The sequence below is a fragment of the Cinclus cinclus genome, chromosome 2 (genome assembly GCF_963662255.1).
Source record: "Cinclus cinclus chromosome 2, bCinCin1.1, whole genome shotgun sequence".
In the NCBI taxonomy this organism is placed as follows: domain Eukaryota; kingdom Metazoa; phylum Chordata; class Aves; order Passeriformes; family Cinclidae; genus Cinclus; species Cinclus cinclus.
Window position 1 is genome coordinate 70,420,969 of NC_085047.1, and position 23,027 is coordinate 70,443,995.

General features: G+C 36.3%; 1 protein-coding gene across 2 annotated transcripts in view; it reads left to right on the forward strand.

Moving 5' to 3' along the window:
- NDFIP2 (Nedd4 family interacting protein 2) overlaps window positions 1-23,027 on the forward strand; it is a 46,312-nt gene that overhangs the window by 16,835 nt on the left and 6,450 nt on the right. The window contains exons 2-7 of one of the 2 annotated variants that reach the window (XM_062487797.1): window positions 713-869; window positions 2,283-2,410; window positions 6,145-6,204; window positions 9,246-9,333; window positions 17,679-17,803; window positions 20,894-20,960. In XM_062487797.1, the coding sequence (XP_062343781.1) occupies window positions 713-869; window positions 2,283-2,410; window positions 6,145-6,204; window positions 9,246-9,333; window positions 17,679-17,803; window positions 20,894-20,960 (625 nt within the window). The remainder of the gene's footprint in view (window positions 1-712; window positions 870-2,282; window positions 2,411-6,144; window positions 6,205-9,245; window positions 9,334-17,678; window positions 17,804-20,893; window positions 20,961-23,027) is intronic. The other variant, XM_062487798.1, reaches the window with a different exon arrangement.

Sequence of the window (23,027 nt, forward strand, 5' to 3'; positions counted from 1 at the left end):
TGAATTCCTGAGTTTTAATCAACGTTCTTCCTTATCCAATTTCTTATTTCTGTATATGCTTTACTGGACATGTCTTTTTAAAACCATATCTTAATCAAGATAAAAAAAACAAATCGGCAACTTTGAAGTTTTGTAGGGAAAGGATTGTTTCCAGAGTGTAAAGAAAAGCAGAATATTTTGAAAAGTCTTAGGATTTGCATGGAGAAGCTCTTTGACAAGATGCAAGAGAATGAAGGTCACAGTTACAGGTCATAGAAGTTCACAGAAGTAGAAATGTCTTAATTATTTTTCTTCTAGATAAATACAATAAACAATACTATTTCTCACCTGATATGTTCTAAAATAGGTTGATGCAATTTGTGACTGTACATGAGAACAAAAAAATAATGGTATTAAAATATTCATAAAATAGTGCAGTGGTCTTGGCATATAGTAAATATGGAAAATTCAAGATTTTTAAGACTCCCTGAAAGTCACTGAGAAGAAAAACATTCCTGGGGGGAAAAAAGGCAAGGCAGTTAAAATAATCTTTAGGTGATTGCTTAAAAGAATTTAGCTGGACTACTTGAAGTGGTCGCATGCTGTTTTATAAATAATTTGTTTTGTTGATGAGAGTAATCTTGTCTCTCTTTGAACATGTCTCTGCAAATGTCAGGTTGTCATGGGAAGTATTCCCTGAATGCCTCTGAAATGTGTGTGTTGTTCTCCTCAGCTTCACAATGAGGATGACCCCCCAGAGTCTTCAGCGGCTGAGCAGCCTTCGATGTCTGCAGAGACTCCGCAGCCTCCACAGACAGCAGCCTTACCTGAGGCAGATACTTCCCCTCCTCCTTACTGTAGCATAGCTGTGGAAGCAGCTGCAGCCTCAGGTATTTTTCTCAAATAGCAGCTTGTCGGGGACGAGCGTGTATGAATCAGCCCTTGGTTCAAAGTGGTTTGATGCCGCCATGTATTTCTTTTTTCGTGCACACAATTGCAGTAAAAAGCTGTCTTTTGATGTGCAGCCCTTTGGTTTGTTCAGAAGAAGCACACTTGTAAATTACACTGATTGTTTCAAGTTGCTGGACTAAATGGATGTTCATTAATTAGTTTAATAGGTTTTATTTAAGTCTGCTTATAGTTCATTTCCACATTTAATCTACATTTTTGAGTAGTGCTCCATTATTAGACCTCATTAACAATTTTCATTGCCTCTTTATAAGAAACCCTTAAGACTTCTTTAGTGTGTTACATGGTTTGGTGAAAATATTGCCATGAAAAGGTTAATTTTGCTTTAAAGGCTCTTGATAAAACTTCTCATAAAAAAGGGTAATGGGTCTCTTTATCCATTTATTCAGCACTCCCTTTCTTAGGAGGTTGTGACTTGGGGATATGGGAGACTTAATAGGTAGCATTGAAGTTCCTGTTTAACTAAAGTTACGTGTATTTGTGTCTCCCATGTGCCAAGTAAATATTTTAGGAGTAACTGCCAACCTATTTTTTTAATGTTTGTTAAAAGAACAGTTTCCTGTCCCTGTTCTTTGAGACGGTGTTTGCAAGTATAATACATAGCTGTGTGGAATTATCCCTATATATAACATCCTTGTGTTTACCATGTGACCTGTGCTGACAAATCTTTACCACATAAACAGCCTTTTAATGAGCTCCTGCTGGTTGTAGGAGGAAGCTTAAGGCATATTTTAAGTACTTTTAATTAATATTGTTAATAATTCTATTCTGTAAGGTGATGTCTTACTGTTACAATGCAGAATAATGAAGTCTGTGGTCCATTCTGATGGAAGGAACAATTTTTAAAAGAAAGTGTTGCAATTGAAATCTTGGAAAAACTGATTTTTAGAGAGCAACTGGAGTTAGCAACAAGGCCACACTAATAAGAATACAGCATGGCTATTACAGGACTGAAGTAACAGATTGATATTGATATTTAAAACCTCTTTTTTGTTAAAGATTTGTGTGTGTGAATCTTTTTTATGATTGGTTAAAAGCATTTGGTTGGAATGCCTGGGAATATAACTAATGAAATATGATTTTTTTCTTCATAAATTTGTTGTCTCCTTGCCAGCAAGTCAAGGTTTCTGCCTTGGGTACCAGCTCCAAGTACCATCAAGCTGTTCAAAGTTTTTATTTTAAAAATTTTTTTAAGAACTTAAAAATGCAAGTATCCTCAGTTTCAGGCTCTGTAAAAAAATATACTTTAAAGGTAAATAATTATGTGCATGTGAAAGTTAATATTCTTGATATCTTTCTGGTTTAAAAATGAATAACTTCTTTATTTTGAACAGACACACACAATGAGTTTTATCCTGTACCACCTCCATACAGTGTAGCTACCTCTCTTCCTACGTATGATGAAGCTGAGAAGGCCAAAGCTGCAGCCATGGCAGCTGCTGCAGCTGAAGCTGCCCAGCGAGTAAGTGAAACACTTCTGCTGTATTTCAGTTTCGTGAAATGTGTTAGGATAAGTATTTATAACAATTGGGCCCATATTATGACCCACTACTATAATAATATGGGCTGATGATTTAAATATTTTGGATGTTTACATTTACATAGAACAATGTAAGTTAGTTGTAAATACTATAAAAAACACATTAACATTCAGTTCTTTGAAAGACATAGCTGTCTAAACAGCTTTAAAAGCCAAATTTTGCACTGTTTTAATAGTTTACCCATTATTTGGTCAACTTTAATTAGATATCCCCTGCTGCTATTCCTTTGTAGAGTTATCACTAATGTGTACTGTTTTGGATGTAAAACCAAAAGAATTACCAAATACCTTTAGAGAGGAAGAGAGAATTTCAGCAGTCTGGAAGGGTCATGACCCCAAATTGTGTAGATGGTTTTTAAAAGGAAAGGTTCCTGTTATTTGATCTGTGGAAATTTAAATACTGCAGTTCAAATAAATGTTCCAAGTATTTAAAAAAGGCCCTACGTGAGTTGTGGTAAACAATTTATAGGCAAATGTTCAGTATTTCTAGTTTTGTGAGAATTAACCTTATGAATAGTACAGTCTTCAAAACAGAAGATAGGTATCTGCAGTTAGTGGCAAATATCAGTTTTGTAAGCAAGCTTCTTATTTTCTCTGAAGTTTTGGAATATGGAAATTCTGCTGCTTGGTAGTATTGACCATAATATATTATACCCAAAAAAGACGTCCGGTGTTTTCACTAAAAATTTCCTCCTTGAGATCAAATGTGATTACACTTTTAAAATCTTACTGGCTGCAGTGTGCTTGTGACTGGAAAAAACCTTTTCTCATCCAGCAGGAGGCAGTTCCTTCCTTGACTGCTGCACAGTGCTCGCAGTGCACAGCACCCACTTCATTGTATGCACAGCTCACGTTAAAGTGGGTTTGTGTAACATCACCAGTGACAGTGACACAAATCTGTTTGACTGGATTCAGTAGGAAACCATGGGGATTTGACTTGCTAGATTTTAGCAGTGAGGGGATGATCTCCATTGTCACATTTTATCTGCCCTAACAGGAGCATGGATTCTTTGTAGTCTGTCTTTACTGCATGTCACATAAGTAAAACTTCTGCTGACATACTGGTCTGAATGAAAACCTTATTCTGAAATTACAAATTTGGAGCATTAACAACCCAAACCTTGACTTATAGAGTACTTGTGACACTGCAGACAGGCTGTGCAGCACACACAAGATTCTTGTTCTTACATCTAGAACCCTATGAAGTGCAAATTTCAGACATACAAGTCCCTTGAGAACTCAGCATCAGGTTTAGCCAATTTCCAGAATAAAGCTAAGTGAAACAAGCAAACAAGAATCCAAAACAGAGCAAGTATTTTTTTGTCTTGTCATTTTAAACTTTTATTTACTCTTTCTTATGAGTTCAGGTCACTGTGACAGAAACATATTTTGCCCTTCCTCAGTCTGCCTGCTTTTTGGTCAAATGACAATTTTTTGAAAAATGGGTTTCCTCAGTTATGTACAGCTTCCAGTTTTGTAAATGCATGGAGATGGTCTTGCATGAAAAAGGCTGCTCATAGCTCTGAAGGGGATGGGACTTGAGATGTGCTGTTCCTAGAGAACATTCTCAAATATTCTATATCAGAGTAGAATTACAGATTTAAAAGTAGATGCACCTTTTGGCTGCTCTTGACTGCTTTTGGTGAGAACATTGGACCTGGGAAATAGCAATTTTGGTGTGCCCTGAAGCAGTTTTATTATTCTTAGCCTTCAGTTAGAAGGGGAAGGGAAAGCCATGAGATTGAGCTCTCTTCAGTGGTGGGTGGAGGGAAGAAGGAGCCTCTGAGCCTTACATGTTGTGGGAAGAGAAGTCTGGTTTTGATTGAGCGGGGAAGTAACTGGCTCTAGCAGGGATCAGAGAGGATGGATCAGTTGAAGTCAAACTAAGAAAAGGCAAGGATGAATGGAGGGCAATGGTATGGACAGAGTAGAAAGACTTAAATGAGAAACAGAAGGGAAAAGGATTAACTGAGATTGGTGTAGAAAGGAACCAAAGTGGGAACATAATGTGGTCCTGGGAAAGGAACTGAAGCTGGTGTGTGAGAAAAGAAGACCAGGGAGGGAAAAGGAAGCTGGAGGTAAGAGGCAAGAGAGTTGGATACAGCAGTGAAGTGAGAAATAAAGTTTTTCACAGTCTGCTTTGCTAGAACATACAGGAGAGCTTTAGATTCAAGAACTACGTGCTGATGCCACAGCAGTTTCACTAATGAAAAATCAGTAGGGACACACTACCATTCCCCCAAAGCAGAGATGGACTAAAAGATTCTAGACTTATGGCAGTACTAACTCAGTATCAGATGTATACCTGAAAGTCACATTCTTGCTGACTGCTGAAGGGCTCAAGTTTGACAGTAATTCTGTTCTATGGGTTTTTTTTGTGTTGGTTTTTTTTGTTTGTTTGTTTGTTTTTGTTTTTTTTTTTTTTTTTGCAAATGCATGCCTACACACAAGTTGCATTAGAAAAACAGCATTAAGTTTGCAAAGTTGGGATTTGGGGGAAAAGTTAGAAATGCCGAAGCTGAATTTCAGTTTTGTAGATATTAAAATTATGTGCCAGTGCAGTTTTAATTATTGCTATTTTAATTAACTTACCATGTGATGCTGCCATGAAATCCCTACCTTATTTAATACCTCTGGATTTACACTGATATAGACTAAGACTGTATAATAAGACTGTCTTAATGTGACAGATGGCTGGAATAAGAAAGAAGGCTCTTATTACAGTTTGAGTGGTGGTTTGCCATCTTTAGGGGAAGGATTTAGCTCTGAAGACCCATGGAAGAACAGATAAGGAACTTAATTATGTAATAGTAGTGTGAAGTTCAATTGTTTTCTCACTTTCAAAAATGACAGCTGCAGACATTACCTGACCTGCATGTTACACACTTTGTAAAACAGACAAATTGTATAGCATGTAGATTTTTGTCAGTTTTTATTTTCAGCCTTATGAAATTAGTGCTCTTACAAATGTGAACTCTGCTGTGTTCTAAGCTTCTGGTTTCTTCCTTGTAAACAGGGATATATTGCCTTTTTATGGCAATAATGTGAACCGTTAGAAAAAGTTAAATGTCCTCATGCTACCTTGAGCGATGTGTGAAGCTGATAATTTTCATGGTGTACTCCCAAATGTGCAGTGAAGGTTCAAATGTACTCATTAAGCAAAAGAGAGGAAAATGACATGGAAGGGCAGCACACTTATTGTGCAGCTTTCATATTTTGTCCCCCCCAAATCACGTAGGCCACTTATATGATCACATTAAGAATCTTTTTTAAATACTTCATCATAGGCCCTGTGTTAACAGATAATATGAACAATCTAAATTTAACATTTACTGAAACTTCAATAATTTTATAATTCTTTGGGTAGCTTGTCTTTCAGGAATAGATTGTGTGTAAACATGTATTCCTTTCAAATGCTCCCAGCTATCTCATTTTATTAAAGAAATTCTACTAGTCCTGTGTCATCAGTAGTGATGGCTTTAGTTATCCTGGCTTTTTATTTTCAAATTCTCAAGGTCAGTTTTGAACGGGCAATTTAAATGGACAAAAATACTGCTAATAGTTTAATGACTTTGTTTGTATGTTGCAATGAATGGCTTTTACTTAATGCTTTTCAGTTGCATTTGTCTTATGTTTTTCTGTTTTTACATGCTTAGCACGCCCAGTTTAGGGAATCTAGGAGTCTGTTTGATGAAATATTCCTCAGTCGTCCAGAGGTATGGTATAGTTCTCTCTAGTTTAGACTTTGCTATGAATTTTCCTGCTGGCAAACAAATGCTTCTGGGGTTGACTGTGCCTTTTCCCCTCCCCACAATTAATTTCTCCCCTATTGGTTTGTATGCTGAAGATATTATTTATGGGGTTTATTAAGTAATTTGACCCTGTCCTCAGAAGTTTCTCTCTTAGCACTGCATTGGGAAGAGTTCTATCAGTTTAGTTGTTCTCTACTCAAATAAGGTGGTTGTCTCCCTATATGCCATGCTAGATTTCAGTTTGAAAAAAAGATTAAAAACACGGAAGAGAAAAAACAGTCCTCCACTTGCAGAATACAGAGAGCACTATAGTTTATGGGGATTTAATAGATTCAACTTCAATGGATGCTGTGTACCATTCGATGTTCTTTTGTTTAGAAAAACTACTCTGTGTGACATGCTGTTTATGTTGATAATACAATTTGCTGTTCAGATGTTTCTCTGGTCATAGAAGCATTAAATTTTCTGTTCCTAAAGATGCCACCTTATTTAGAAAGCAAGAAATGCTGTCCCTCTTCCTTAACTTGACTAAATTTGTCATAAATCAATGACATAATGAAGCAATGTTACTTATCTTATAGATTTGCACCTGTTGTGTTACTTTCTTCTCATTAAAAAAAGCATAAATAAAATAGATACCTCATCGATAAAAATGTCACTATCTAATAAGTATTTTTGAAAATATGCAAAACTCTAAGTATCAGCGTAGAGGACAGTTGTTCTTCATTGCCCATTTTTATTCCTCACTACATGGTGACAGACAACTATATTTTGAGGAAAGACTAGGGCAGTTGACACCAACCAGATCAAATGAGAGCACTGAAAGACAGCCAGTGTTAGTGGGACTTGAGCAGTGGTCAGTTAGTGTTTTCTCTCTGCAGGACTGCTCATGAAACCTCATAAGCCTAAATAATGTAGATATAGGCTTGTTTAATTTTTTTAGTATTCTAAGTATTTAATTTCTTAAACACTCATAATTTTTGTGTGCTGGTTTTTGGAGAAAGTAAAGAGACCTCAGTTTCATCTTCCTTTTTGACATGGAGTGTAATAAATTAATACCTGTTCACATTTAATAGAACAGTTCTTCTTGCAAATATCTGCTCTCATGTTCCTAAGCTATATTTATTGACCTGTGTTTCTCACATGTGTAAGCCTCAGAGAAGACTCTGCTAAATTTGTTACTGTGATTGAGCAAAATTTTCTTTTTTCTGAGGAAACTTTTACGTGGAGCGTAATTCACTAATTGTTTTGGAAATGCCAGAATGAAGTACAGTAGTTAGCAGATAATTTTTAAATTGCCCAAAATTATTATGTATGGGGTTTTGTAGACCTTGTGAAATTAAAATTGAAAATACTATTTTTGTCCTGACTTTAAAAAGGAAGTTTTATGGCATGCATTTCAGAGATAAACACATTCACATGCAGCTCTTTTTATAATGCCTTTTCAGCCCTTCCTTCCCTCCCATTCCCTTCCTCTCCATCAGTCTTGTAGCTGCAGCAAAGTTGAGTTTAACAAACTGATGCTTTCTTAGTCACTTAAGATGACCATTTAGGACTGCCTGAAATGATGTGGAGTTGAATTATAGCCCCTAAGGATTGTTGTTTAACTGGCTTTTTGTGCTTCCATTAGAATTGTCTGTGTGAATAGCAGTGTTTTTTAAGTAAGTCATCTGATCCAGTGTCTTGGCTAATTAATCTGAAATACAGAACACAGCTGGAATTTCATGGCTGTGTTACTAAGGGTGAAGGTGACTGCTCAGAGTTGGTACAGCAGTTGTTTGAGCACCTTTTTAACCTAATTGCCATACCCTGGTAAATTATTTTGCTCTATTGACAAAGGGGAACATGCAACAGAGCTTTAGATCACTGTGCTTGTTTAATGCCCTTTTAGTCATAAACAGTATTTCTGTACTAAGTGCCTGTGGCTGAAACAGCCAAGTAAATTTCACTTGATCTCTCTTGATTTAATTTGTTTTTATAGGTAATTTCTGATGTCAGTTCTAATACATTATGGTAATAGATGGAAGAATTAGGATAAGAATCTTACCTGTGCTTTTGTTTAGACCATTTTACTGCTGCTACTGACAGCATTATTTAACTTGTCATCCATCATTGTTTGATGTTACTCGTTCAAGTATAAAAATGGTTTTTAATGGGTTTTAATTTTAATCAGGCTGTTTAGGAAGTGTTGTCACTGTGAAAACTTTTGTGTTTGCCAGTCTGCAGCTGGAGCAATATTTTCACCTGTGCATAGAACTGTATATATAGTATCTGCCAAGTTCTGTTGAAAATCGAGTTCTGAGAAACAAAGCAACTCTCAGTATTTTAAGGTCCAGCATTTTGACACAATGGAAGAAGTCTTTGGATCGTTTTGACTGACGTCTCTGTTTGCTTTTGACTTCAAGTGCTATGCTTTTCAAGTTTTGGAAGCCTTTTAGACACATTTAATGTGCTCGCGCCCTCTAGTGACCCTGGAAGTGTTCTTTGCATTGCCTTTTGCTGTGGGTTGTGAAATCGGTTAGTGCAATGCTGTTGCATCGGCATTTGATTTTAAGACACTAACCTTATTCTATAACATTTACTTTTTAATTAAGGAAATTATTGGAAGACCTTTCCAGCAGGAAAAATATAGCACATACTGTGTGATGACTTTAAAAAATATATTTAAAAGTTTGGCTACATATCAAGATAGAGTAAAAAAAAAATATGTTGGTTTTGATTGTCAAAGTACTAATCTGAAATAATTCTAGTTTCATTTAAGATGAATAGACAGTATATACATATCTTCTACAGAAACTTCTACAGAAAATTTGGGCTCTGTCAATATAAGCAACAAATAAGACTTGTTTTATATTTATAAATTTTTTTTAAAAAACTTCCTTTATGTGGACATGTTACAGAAATGTCAATTTTCTTCTATCTTTAGAAACATGATTAATACTTTATCCTATAGGTAGTTTTTTTTCTAAACTTTTCACTAAATTATCACTAACCTGTAAATCCAGGAAGAAGAGTATCCACCACGGGATGATTTCAGTGATGCAGATCAGCTTAGAGTGGGCAATGATGGCATCTTCATGTTGGCATTTTTCAGTAAGTTATCTTGTATCCCAGACCTACTGAGGTATTTCTTAATTGTACCTTTTTCCTAAGGAATATAAGAGAGCTGTGATAAATTGCATTAATGTACTGTAATGAACAGATTTTTCTGCCTGTGCACAGATTATAAACACTTCCTGTTCCAGATGCAGCAAATATGTTATCTTTTTTTGGTGGCATCTGTTACAGACAAGGGGACGAACCAAAGTCATAGTAAATGCTTGAAGGTCTAGCACTGGAAATTCTATCATCTTCTAGTTGGACCTAAGGGCCAGATCACAGGAATCTGCCAGTTGGTTTTTAACTAGAAAAAATTTGCAAGAGACAAGGTGCTGAATCAAAGTTGCTGATGTTAGTGTAGTGAATTAAACATCTATGGGTTGGTTTTTGGAACAAATCCAGCCATACTCATTTGCAGGTCAAACTAACCGTTGTTATATAAAAATGCATTGTCTTCAGGTAACCTCTGATTTCAACCAGCCCTCCTGTAGCTCTTCATCATGTACTGTGTGCACACTGTGCATGCCTTGTAACTTGTGTATTGTATTAATCAAAGTCAGATATAGCAACTAGAAGCTGTTTCTACAAGGAAGCTGTGTTAGTTTTACCAATTGCTTAATTCTCTCTAATTTCTGAGGGTTTTTTCCCTTTCTGAAATAAATGTATTTAGCAGTCTGGATGGACGTTTGGTGTTGGGGATATATCTGTTCTGCTGAGAATTCATCAGGATTAAAGCTGCTTGATTATCCACTAAAGTCTCCATTGGGTCTTTCAACCTAGGTTTCGTAGTAGTTCTTTCTTCTGTGGTGTTTTTTGCAATCTCTAACTGTTGCAGATGCAGGTTACAGTGCTTTTGCAGAAGGTTTTTTTCATGTCGTTGTATGATGTGGTGTTTGCATCTTGGGATAAAAAACATATGTCTGCCTCACAAAGCAAATGTATAAAGATGTTTATAGAGTAGCAAAGTGAATTTTGTAGTTTGACCTCTTTCTGTAGTTGGAGCATAGAAAGAGTATATTCTTGGGGGAAAGGGAGGTGTGACTCTTTGGCTTTATTTTCGTCTCCTTTTTCTGTGTTCTATAATTTACTGTATTCATTCTGTTTAGATCATTTGTGTGAACTTGTTCTTCCTTTTGAATTCTGGTTCAGGCCTTCATTAGCACTGCATTTGGAGACCAAGGCAATTGTTGGCTTTAACATGTCTTAGGTCCTTTAAGTCGCAGATGTCCAAAATTGCATTCCCAGAACCTTGTGTCCACCTTCAAGTGTGCCAGTATGTACTTGGATAAACTGGCATTCTTCTCTACAAATAAGTATTTAGCTGAGTCTGACTGCACAGGCAGTGCTCTTACACATGGGACAAAAATACTCTGTAGATCATAATTTTTCATTATTGTTCTGAGACTGTATTGTTGCAAATTTTGCTTACCTATGAAGGAAATGCATAAAATGAGTACTTGCACATTGTACAGTATTTAACCAAGTGTGTGTTTAATTGGAATGTGTTGGTTATTATGGATACTGGTTACATAGGGAAATTGATAAACTTTACTTGCTGTTTGTGCTCATAGTATGAGGAGTTCACAAAAACACAGTTACAGATAGTAATATACCTTTTATGTTACTTTTTGATAGTTTTTCTACTAGGAAATTGGCAAATTAAATGAAAAATGAGCATAACATAATGAGGGTATGTATTTTATATGTGGATCATGTATTCACACTTATCCAACAAGGAGATAAAAATCTCCAGAAAGTTGAAGTATGTAGACTTCAGAGAGTAGCAGTGAAAATGAAATTTACATTAAAGAAATCTTTTGGGGTTTTTTTTCCCAGAGTGGGATATCTTTCACCACTGCAAGTAGAGGTTGGCAGATCACAGAAAGCCTCAAATAAATTCCCTCACATAGTTAAAATGTAAGAGAACTGTATCAGGAGCTGTTCTCTAGTGAAAGGAGAGTGAACAAATGGCTTGTTCCACATGTGTTCTCCCACCTTCTTCATGACTGCCAAGTACAGCATTGGAAGATCTTGGGGATGGAAGGCAGATAGCTTGAAGTATAACAGGAAGTTAGCATTCTTTAATTTCATTTTTTTTCAAGTGAAGTGTAGCAAAATAAACTTTACTGAGCTTACCTGCATACTGCAATCACTTAGTGATATGTAGCTACCATCTAGTGGTAGCAGTCCACGTTGCATAAAATTGCGATCTCGAGGCCATCTAGTGGCCAGATCTGTTTTTCAGGGGGGATTTTGGTTCTTTTAGGAGCCTGGTGCATGCCGGTTTACAGAGCTGTTTCCCATCCAAGCTATAAGGTTAGCAGAACTAAACAGGATAAGACAATGCACACTAAAGAAGTGAAGTCCTTTGCATGAAGAGGTGGATTTTTTTGCTTGATCCAGAAACTTGGTGAATGACTTTGGAAAACAGCCCATTTTATTTCTAATATACAATAAAATCACGTTTTAGGAAATTGGTGTTGCCCTTAGTTTGTGATTATGTTGGTGAGCTCAGAATCTGCTCTCTAATATTGGGGACTGGTGTCTGTCAGCCTCTTATTTTGAGGGAAATGAATATATATGTGAATATATTCATTTTGCTATGAAGGCAAAATGGAAAAAAAAATTGCTATCAGACCACTTAATGTGGTTTTTTTTTCTATATTTTGTATTTTTAAGTCAGCTGTGCCTTATACAGCATGGTAGAAATTTTCTAGAATGCCAGAGAAAGTTACTAGGTGAGTTTCTCAGAGTATTTTTTTATATGCACAACAAAAGGGAAGAATTTCTGAATTCCTGAGCTGTATCTTTCCATTTTGAACAAGGTCTAATTGTAATAGAGCAAGTAACTGTTGTGAACAAAGGGTTTGGTTTTCATGCTTAATCTGACTGTAGTGGAAGTCTCTTGAATTGTCTGATAAACTCATACAGGTTATCTGAAGGAGGTACTTTTGGACACTATTAAAAGGCTTGTATGGTTTTCCTTTATATTTAAGGAATGCTTTAGAACCAACCTTTTTTCCTGTGGGCCCCAAGAGGAGTTGCGAAACTTATCTGAATTCTTTGAAACCATGTAAAGGAGTTTTGGGTTGTCCCTACAACATAGGAATAATGAATTCACAGATAGGTTAATAAGGAGATAAAAATGGAGACTAGTGTTCAGTAGTACAACCAAAGCTTAAATGCTCATACAGAAATCTGACCTTTTTGAACATCTAAGCTCTTTAAGCGCTGTATATAACTCACAACAGTAAAATCTTGTTTAACAGGGAAATATAAATGTACGTGGTGTCCTTGACTGTGTATTGGAACAGAAAATAACCATACCGAAGTTTTGAAAATAATGTTCATACAGTTTTCAAAACTGTTAAATGCCTCCAACAGTCAATAAACTGCACACAGCTGGGATACCTACTTTGGGGATTTCAAGGGGGCCCTAGTTGGAAGGCAGAGCTGTAGCACAAGCTCAGGGTGAGCACAGTCACCTGCTGTATGCTTCCTGAGGAGTGTAAAGCATGGTTGAATTTCCCATGGGAGGCTACCTCTGTGTTACTTTAGGAAACCTGACTTGTGTGTGTCTACATCACAAATGTTATGCAGGTTTCCCTTAGGCATTCAAGAGAAGCTGAGGGGAAGTTACTTCATTAAAATTTTAAATGTTGGGAGCTAGAGGAACTTTTTCGAGTTCTTATTTTTCTCCGGTTATTAGGGGAGGCTGGCTGACCTTCATACACAATCACCTAACTTCTTTCTTACTGTAGAAATAATTTGATTTACCTATTTTTTCTGTATGCATTAGATATAATACAAAACAATTGGAATGAGGAAGCTTCTAGCTGGGTAGTTAGAAAAACATAGCAGCAATAGTAATGAAGAAGTAGGAATAAATTGCTGAGGAATGTTTCTGAACTTTAATCACTAAGAAAAAAAATTATCTGTTTTCTGTGGAAGCTTAACAGCCATCACTTCTAGTGATAGTCATCAGTTTGTGAATGAGCCCTCAGGATGGAGCAAAGATATATATCCCAGTTAAAGAATGGAACAAATTGTATGCAGGAGTGGGAAGAACAGTTCCTAGTGGTGCAAAGACTGAAGAGGATTATTTATTATTGCAGTATGCTTAGTAAGTCTAGGCCAGGTATAAAGCATTAAGCTCTTTCATGTTTGCTCTGTGTTAGAATAGGAAGTAAATGAGCAAACAAATTGTGGTATAACTGAGCATAAGTTGCTTTTTGTATATGTAGCTGGCATTCATTTTAATCTTTTTACAAGCTTAAGCCATGGCTAAAATTTGGAATGTAAGGCTTCAGATCAGTTTTACTGGCTTCTTTTCATGATACTTATAAACTAAAAACAAGTGATTAATGTGTAGTTGTGGAAAGCTACGTAAAAAAGATCAGCAGGTGAAGTGCTGGAGCAGCTGGGGAAAAATCACATTGTAATGTGCTTGTCATTATTGTTTCATCTGATGTATTGAAATATGTACAACTCAAAAATCTTGTACTTTGTGTTTTGCTGGGATTATTTTACTGAAAACTTTAAGGAGAAATACAGCATAAATGTAGGGACTGCTTTGGATCATGAACACTCTTTATTAAAAAAGACCTTTAGTCCAACTCTCCTCCTTCCAGAAACCAGTTTCTTATGTGTTTCATGATGAGTTTTGTTGTCTGTGAGGAGGGAGTGCTAATGTTTATATTCTTCTGATGTGAACTACATTTATATAGACATTGTCCTCTTGTCATCACCTCAGGAATATTAAAATTCAAAAACCATACTCTTATCGGTCCCACTTCTCTGAATGGTGCTAGAGTATTAAAAGTAGATACTGAAATCATGATGCCAATGCAGTCAACATGGGTTTCATCTAAGTGTCATAAATTTGTTAATGGAAAGTTGACAGTAATTGAAAGTTGGGCTTAAGTAGGCATGTAATCACTTTTGATATAGAAAACAATTCTTGTTGCACAGTGGTTTGATTTGCAGTGGAGGTCTACAGGATGCACACAGAACTTGGCTGCATGAAGAGGATTGGCAAGCTGAAGTTAAGAATTCTATTTTAGTTAGAATAATGGTGTGGTTGCAGCAGCTCACCAGATTTTTTCCCTCTAGTTTTAGTAATGGCTTTCCTCATGAAAGCATGTTATTTGTGTTATGGCAGGTACATTGTCTGTGCAGGAATGTCATGGAAGCTGATGTGGTATGAAGGATGAAGTCATCTCTTTAACAGCTGAGCAGTGTCATTTACATTTCACAAAGTGAGTGGGTGTAGAAAATAGTGGAGGATAGTGTTTGTTACAGCAAGGAACTTATGCAATGGCTTAGTTGTCTCTAGTAGATAGAGAAGGAAGTTGGTAATTCTAGAGAAATTAATACATAATTCCTTTTACTGGTCACATCTCTCACTGGCCTATTTTCTCCCTCAGCTTGATGGGGAGCTTGTGCTGTGACTTCTCTATGGTAACACAGGGATGAAAATGGTAAACAACTTTCAATAATAAGTTGAGACAGGAATTATACAGAAATAGACTGCAGTAACTCTTACCAGATGCAGTGTAAGTTGTAAAGCCCAGAGCTTGCATGGCTGGCAGAAGATACACATGGATGCACATGATGGAAAAAGATATACAGATACGCAAAAGTGGCTGATCTTGATGTAGAGAAAAGCCACTGGCAGGAATTGTAGTCTGCTCAGGAGCTTGAGATGCATTTCTGAAAGCAAATACTGTATTTTGTAATCAGAATGAGACAAGGAGAATGATTTTGAAAGTAGTAGTAGGACATGGGATGTCAGAGAGAAGTAATGGGCAAGATGGAAAACATGTAGACATTATTGTTGCCCTTCTTAAGTTTGTTAAAATGATGCAACACCAAGGCAGTGTGGAGAGAATTTCCCTAATACATTGCCTGAGTTTGAGAGAAGTAACATGTTCCTTGTGCTACTGAAGACACTGATTTTTTTATTTTTTTTAATTAGGTCCATACTGTACAAGTTTTCTAGCAAATGGCTATGGATAAAAACTTGAGTGAGATTTTTCTTCTGTAGGTACTTCAGTTTTATTGGAATGCGTGAACTTGCGTAGTTTTCAACTCTTATGAGGTTTATGTCTATTCTGTTTGTATTAGCTGCTTATGTAACTTGATGGAACAGCAGAGTGATTAGAGAGAATAAACCCCTTACTGTGAACAAGACTGGAACATGCTGATGCTTTTACTTTCAAGAGTTGGGCAAACATCTTGATATTAAATATCCATCAAATACTTATGCAGTGATGGTGGATTCTGTTTTGAATATTCCTCTAGTTCCAGTTGAAAGTAGGGTAAAATTGTCAGTGCTCCTCTTTAATTATAAAAACTAATCCCCCCCCCGTGTTTATGAGTGGGAAGTCTCTAATTTTTGTAGTGCATTACAAATTATTTGAGGTAATTAAAAAAATCTATTAAAATTGTACATATTCTGAGACTTCCTCTAGTCCTCGTAAACCGTTAGAAACATGTGAATCCTGTGACCTTTTTAAGATACTTGTCTTTAGGTATACCTAACCATGATCAAAGTCACTCTTTGTTGCTTGAGTGGTGGGGAGAAAGAGCAATGAGCTCTTAATGTTGAGACAGAATCAGACAAAGCATTGAATAAGGAGCTTTTGAAAATGATTATTATTAAAAGATGGTGGGTTTGGTGAACTTGCTTAAAATAGGGAAATCAAAACAGTTTATCTAGGCTCTCTCATATGTAAATGTGCCTTGGAAAAATAGGTAAATGTTAGGGTCACAGTGTTGTTCTGTAGGGTTCTTTTTTAGTGGGGTTGGGTTGATTTTGTTTGTCTCCTCTGCATCTGCCAGTTTGGATCAGCATCTGTCCAAAGTTGTGGGGGTTTTTTTTGATTTTGTTTTTTGGGGTCCTTTTAGGTTAGTAATTTGTATAAAAGTAAGAATTCTTGTTGACACCATCTGTTATCCATGTCTCTGACCAATGCAAGATGTTTTGATGTGAAGCCTTCCAGAACTTCTCATGGAACTTCGGTTTCTTTAAAGTTCATTAAATCCTGCTGCAGTTTTATGGATTAATTTTTCATTTGGGAGCATATCATTGCATCTTCATGTGGATTTTTGGGGGAGTTATAAGGTTTTAAAGTATAAAAATGGTTTTTATAGATAATACTTCAAAATGCTTTAATTAAAGGAAACTGTTAAGCAATTTTCTGTTCCTAGTTGTCTTCAAACATTAACTGAAGTGACAGACTTGTTTTTCCTCTGATGATTTAATGTCTGAATTTTATGTACCCAAGTTTAAGATTTTAAACATTAAGGATTTGTGGACAGGGGTTTTGTTCCCCTCTGCCCTTCTTTCATTCCTCTTTCGCTCCTCTGTGATTCTTGTGTTTACTGTAGAGTTCCCTAATGTTTCCAATTTTCCACTGTCATGTCCTCTCCAGAATTCCTAAGTTGCCTTTTTCTACCAGTTCTTCCAGCTCTTCTGTTTGGTGGTTTACTTTTTGTATGCCCTCACAGATTCCTAAGGTGGCCCATTCCCCTAACTGTGAATTCTCACACTCTGATGTAATGCATGCAGCCTGGAATTAATACAGATGATGATGCTGATGGCCAAGTACATATGCAGATATGAAACTTTAAGTTGTTTAACTGGGGGTTGTGTAAAAGTGTTAATTGAAGCAACGGTGGTAGTTATGCTTAATGTCCTTTTTGTTCATTGATTTTTTAACTTCTGTGCAAAGCTTCTTATGTTTTATAAATATAGATCTAAAAGAGAAGGCATTAATATAGATCTAAAAGAGACTCATGAAACATCAGCTTCTCAACTTGCCTTCATTTCTACACTAAGTTTTCAGAGCAAGAGTGGATACTTTTATTCTGTTAGATCCAAACTGGATAAAGCTGAAATGCAGCCTTGATACATGCACATATGTGTGTATATAACTATTTTCTTGGTTCTAGAAGTGTAGCAAGGGTTTTTCTTCTTTTGTTTAATCCAAATCTTGTATGTTATAGTCCTTTTTGTCAATTTACTTTTCATGTCCAGTTAGGTGGACCTAACCACAAAATCTGGCTAGTTGTCTATTGCAGTGTAATGCTTTCTTTTATGTTGGAATTTTCCCTTGTGTATATTAGTAGGTTACAGCCTATTTACCATTTGCTTTGTCATTAAGTCATACCATGGGGAATGTCTGGGTTCAAAGTCAATCTCTGAAAGCCTGAATTACCGGAAGGGAATTAACTGACTGTGTAAGCATGTGCTTAGTTTAAAAGTGAAATTACTGTTAAGTCTGTTTGCTTAGCTATATAGATTAACAGAAGCTACTGTTTCTTTTATTTTATAGTGGCATTTATTTTCAACTGGATTGGATTTTGTTTATCCTTCTGTATAACAAATACCATAGCTGGAAGGTATGGTGCAATCTGTGGATTTGGTCTCTCCCTCATCAAATGGATTCTCATTGTCCGGGTATGTTTATTGATTCACACTGTACAAACTCTGTAGAACAAACCTGTAAGAATTTATTCAAGATTATGATAAGGGAATTGAAAACCAGTATTTTTTTTTTACCTGACATAACATTTGATGTTCACATTTTCACTAAAATAAATGCAGAATGACTCATTCCTTGCACAAGTATTTAAAACACTACAGAAGAAGTGGAGCAAGTACCTAAAATATCGCTGCTATTATAGTGCCCTGTATAAAACATGTCTTGGCTGTTGGGAAGGGAATATAAGGATGCATTTCCTCCCTGTATTTAATTCTTTTATTCCTTGTAAGATATATATAGGATCAAATCCAACTTAATTATTAAGTTAGTCTCATTTTTACAATTTTAAGTACTTGATTCTTTATGTTTTCACTGCAAAACTAGGTATTTTTCCAAAAGGCACATTGGTCAAATGCAAGTTACTTAGCTGACTAAGTGGATGCAAGATAAAATGTAATGCTGCTTTCTGAACTTGAATTCTGCTTATCTGTGAGACAAGACATTTAAAATCCCAACCCTTTTAATTAAGGAAAAGTTGTCAGATAACTTAGATATCTTTCATATTCTACCATCAATTTTAATTTTTCCCACCCCCTGTGTGAGTGCTACTAACTTGATTTAATCCTAGTACACTAGTAGAAAAACTGTAGCAAAATTGCATGGTGCTTCCTGCACATGTACTGCATCCTTCTCAGAGCTTTTTATTTATTTATTTATTTATTTCCTTTTTGCTTGTTCAGAGCCAGAGAATGCTGCTGGGACCAGATGTGATTCTGGTGTATGTGTTGGAATTCAGGGGCTGAGATGGAATTTATCTTAATGGAGAGAGAAGACATAAATTTTTCAATGATGCATTCATTTGGGATATTTTCAGCTTCCCTTAAGGCATATTAAACAGAGGGCAGAACTTGTTCTTTATGTCAATATTATTATTCCTCTCTGCTGAAAAACATGCTCAAAACAAATATAAAACATAATATATGCTAAGCTTCCTTGCAGAATTACTGTGTTCTAGACTATAATTATTGTATGTAGTCCATTACTAATTCAAGAATACTAGAGCTGGCCAATTCCAGCACCTCAGGGGTGGGGTTTTTTTTGTAATGAAGATCATCATGTTCCTCTGCTGTCTCCCTTCCTAGAGACAAGAGCAGAAAGCTTGTTAGGTGTACGTTCACAGTCATTTTAATGGTGACACAAGCAGGCCTGTGTGCTCCAAATTGTTCTGTTCCTTTCTTTCAAGATCTCCCAAAGACTTGTGTCACCCTTTTTCACTCAGGGTCAGTAGTACAAAACTTTTTAGTGTCTAAACAGCCTGAACTCACGTATGCTTGATCTGTATCAGTTTTTGCTGGGGAGAAGGAAGAGCAGAGGGAACAAAAGTTCAATGGGGAAATTCTGCAGCCATGACTGATTCTGCCCAAGGAGAGTAGGAGAGGAGAGTAATGCACATGGGCAAATATTTGATTGGTTGGTTTTAGTAAATCTTTTTTCCAGTCAAAAGAAATGGTAACTATTGGAAAAGTATATTGATATGTTTGTGTGTGTGTGTGTATATGGACATATATTTATATGCACACACATATAATGTTTAGAGACTTGAAAATACTGACTAGCAAGTGAGATGGGATCAATGTCACTATGTTGTCAAAATCCTAGGATCTGAGTATTTATATAGGGATAATGTAAATACCGACTCTTCACTTCAACTTACCATTTCTGTTTCTTGCTATTTTTTTCTTTGATTGATGATAGAAATGAATAAAATATATCAGATTAAATCCTCAAAGAATTCACATGATCTGGCTTTATTCTGGAGAAAACACATGGATTAATTGAAGAGAAAAGCCAGCTTTATCTTGAGTTTTTTTAATGTCTTAGATTTTCGTCTGGTCATATATGTGGCTTCGTATATTATGTTTGGTTGTTTTTGTTTTTTGTATTTTAATTTTATTTTTGGGGTTTTTTCTATTTTTTGAAATTTTATTTTTGTGGGAATTTTTGTTGTTGTTGTTGTTTTGGGGGGGGAGGTTCTTTTGTTTTTTCAGGGTAATTCCCCCCCCCCCCCCCCCATAATTACTTCTTGGTTGATATACTGAAATGTTCTAGAAAGGGCAAATGGGAAGCACTAATCACAAAAGTCAGGATACAGTAAACATAATGAATGATAGCAGGGTAGAAGTGCATGGAAAACAGAGTGCTCTTAGTGCAGAGCTGCTAAGTAGGTTATTTTACTCCTTCTGGCAACTCTTCACTCATCTCCCCATTTCTACTTTTTGTGTGGGTTTTGGAGACATTTGATTAGCCTTTTTATCAGTGAAGCATGAAGTCTGGAGTCTGGTAAAGGCACAGATACCTGTCTCCAGTACGATCACACCCTGCCTTCCAGCTGCCTCCCATTTCACTGGGAGGACAAAACTGTCTGCCGTGGTCACTGGAAGGAACAGTTGAAATGGCACTTCAAGGTTCATTTAGTTGTGTTCAGCTCACTGCTGGGAACTGAATGCTGGTTTGAAAATGAAAAGACTTTAATGAGTTGGGGGTCTTTATAGGGCTGGTATTCGTGGCAGCGATTAACAGTAGGGGGTATACAGAAGGTCAAAAGCTCTTCTTTTGTGGGGTCAGCAGAACATCCCTGTCTGATAAGATTAAACTAATGTGGCTTTTCGCGTTAATATCTACAGCAGCAGGCTGCTGTAATGTGTTTGGGATGGCAGGCACTGGGGGGAAAAAGGGAAAATCAACAAGTTGTGATTCATTATAATAAAAGCATCACATTACTGGCAAGTAATACAAGGATGTTTTTCATATATATATGTATTTTTTAAATGGGTACACATGTATGTTTTTGAGATTTTTTAATTGCTTTGCTGCAAACCAACTGACAACAGAAGCATTCTATTTGTGTATTAAACTGCAGTACATATGCTAGTTTTGCGTTTTAGTAGGATTCATTACTTTTATTTTAACTTGCTTTTCCTCCTTGCTTTCTCTATTTGCATAGTGCATTAAATCTGTCTTAGACATCTATCTTACTGCAGCTAAGCCTCATGTATGAATTTCAGTTTTCAGATTATTTTACTGGATATTTCAATGGACAGTACTGGCTTTGGTGGATATTTCTCGTACTTGGTAAGTTGAATTAATGGCAGTTGAATTAATTTCTGTTTTGATGTGGAAGTACTCAAAAGATGAATCATGTTACAAAACTCTTTTTTACAATTACGTGTTTAGCTATGTGCTTTTCCTTAGCCGCTGATAGTTTTGTGTGTTGTTTTCATTTCCATTCTAGTATTAATATAGTATTAATGAGGTTATTGGTTACCGTAGTGGTGTTACTGTGTGAACTGTGGACTATTCAAATACCCTTCAGCTCAAAAAATTTTGTTCTGCATAAGGGATTATGTGTAAAACTGAGAGTTGCAACTTGCGCTTTTAAAGCTGTTTCGACTGTGGGGTGCAGAACTTTGTAATGAAACTTTGACTTTATGTACTAAGTAGTATTTACATGTATAAAGCTCTATATGTCAAGTATTAAATTTTAAGAAATGTGACTGAACCTGGGAAGGTGGAGTCTGCTGTCTTGTGCGCAGGTCACAAAATATCCTTTTTGAGTCCTTTGAAATGCAAACTGCATCAGCAGTTGCTCAGTAGGATGAGAGAATGGCTTCATGCTTGCTGATCACAGTGGTCCCATGATGTCAGCTTTCTCCTAATTGCTCTGCCTGCCCATGTTTTAAGTCTTATGCGCATCAAATTCTGCTCTTCTGTTTGTTTTTAATGAACGTATACCAAGTCCCAATCACTATAACTTTTCTCCAGCTGTGGATTTGTAGTTTGAAGATGGACTCTGCAATGATTTTATTTTACAGAAGTGAATGCTGCTATGAATTTTAATTTCTGTTTCCAGCTCTGGAAGCACGGTAAACTCTTGATCGTTCAGTAGGTGGCAGTCTCCCCTTTGAGTCAATTGATTCAAGTGTTAGAATGAAGTGTTAAGGAAGTTAAGAAAAAACCACCAAATCTGAGATCTTCACTGTTTGTGACTCACTATTTACCTTGCAAAAAGTATCAAAAGTCTTAAACAACATTTCCTAAAAATTTCTCTATCTGCCTTTTAGTAGTGTTCAAGGGCACTAGGAATGCCCACCTTGCTCTGCTAATGTGCATTTGGTTGCTTGAAATTCATAGAAACTGCAAATGTTTAACACATCACAGCATCGGTCTCTTGGATGTTTTTGTATTGTTTGAGGTTATTGTATTGAAGTAGATGAAAAGACTCTTTGCAGACACCAACATCTCTGGATAAATCTTTAATTAAATCTGAGCCTTGTGGTGCCTGAGATTGAGGTTTGACGTCTTTTTTGACTAGGATGAAAATAGTGTTCTTCCCCTAACACTCCCCCTGACCCTGCTTTTTCACTAGAAAAAGCTATAATTTTCATTTTACTAGTCTTTTGCACATATTCAGGAAGTAGCTCACTTTAATTTGGGAAAGCCTTATTTTTGGTCTGAAAGATTTGATTTTTTTTTTTATTTTTTCTTTAAATCACAAAGTTTATAATATGCTGTGGGATAAAAAGTACTCTGAGGCATGCAGTGTGCATCCAGCAGTCAGCATTCCCTTGTCTTATGTATCTTTTGCATGAGATATGCCAACAATATTTTTGAACTGACAAAGTGCCTATATGGTATTGCTAGAACACCATAGAAGGATTCTACCTAAAAAAGCTACTAAGCAGGACGTAGAGGGTATTATCATGTCATGGGAACACTGCCAACCAGATCTGTGTTTTGTTGTTTTGGGTAATCTTTTGTTAGAGCACACAAAGTAGTATGTCCAGCATCTCTCCAGAAGTGAATGAGTTGGAGTCTCTTATGCATAGCCCTTTGACATCCTTCAGCCCACCTACTGCTATCTCTTCTCTTCTGGTGTTCACTGATCTGTTTCTGCTTGTTTTCCTCCTTTCAACATCTGGAAAAATCTGCTTATGTGTCACGACAAAGCAAAGTGGTCTACTTCCAAGGAGGCATCATGTACAGTGAAAAAATTGGAGAGAGAATTCTAAATTTTAAATTTAAATGTTAGCCAATGTTTCTTATTGAGGAACACAATGGAAAGTGGGGTGGTTTTTCTTTCTTCCTGTAACAGAGAAATGTTAAATATGGATTGGTTTTCCAATGCATATAATGCAGAAA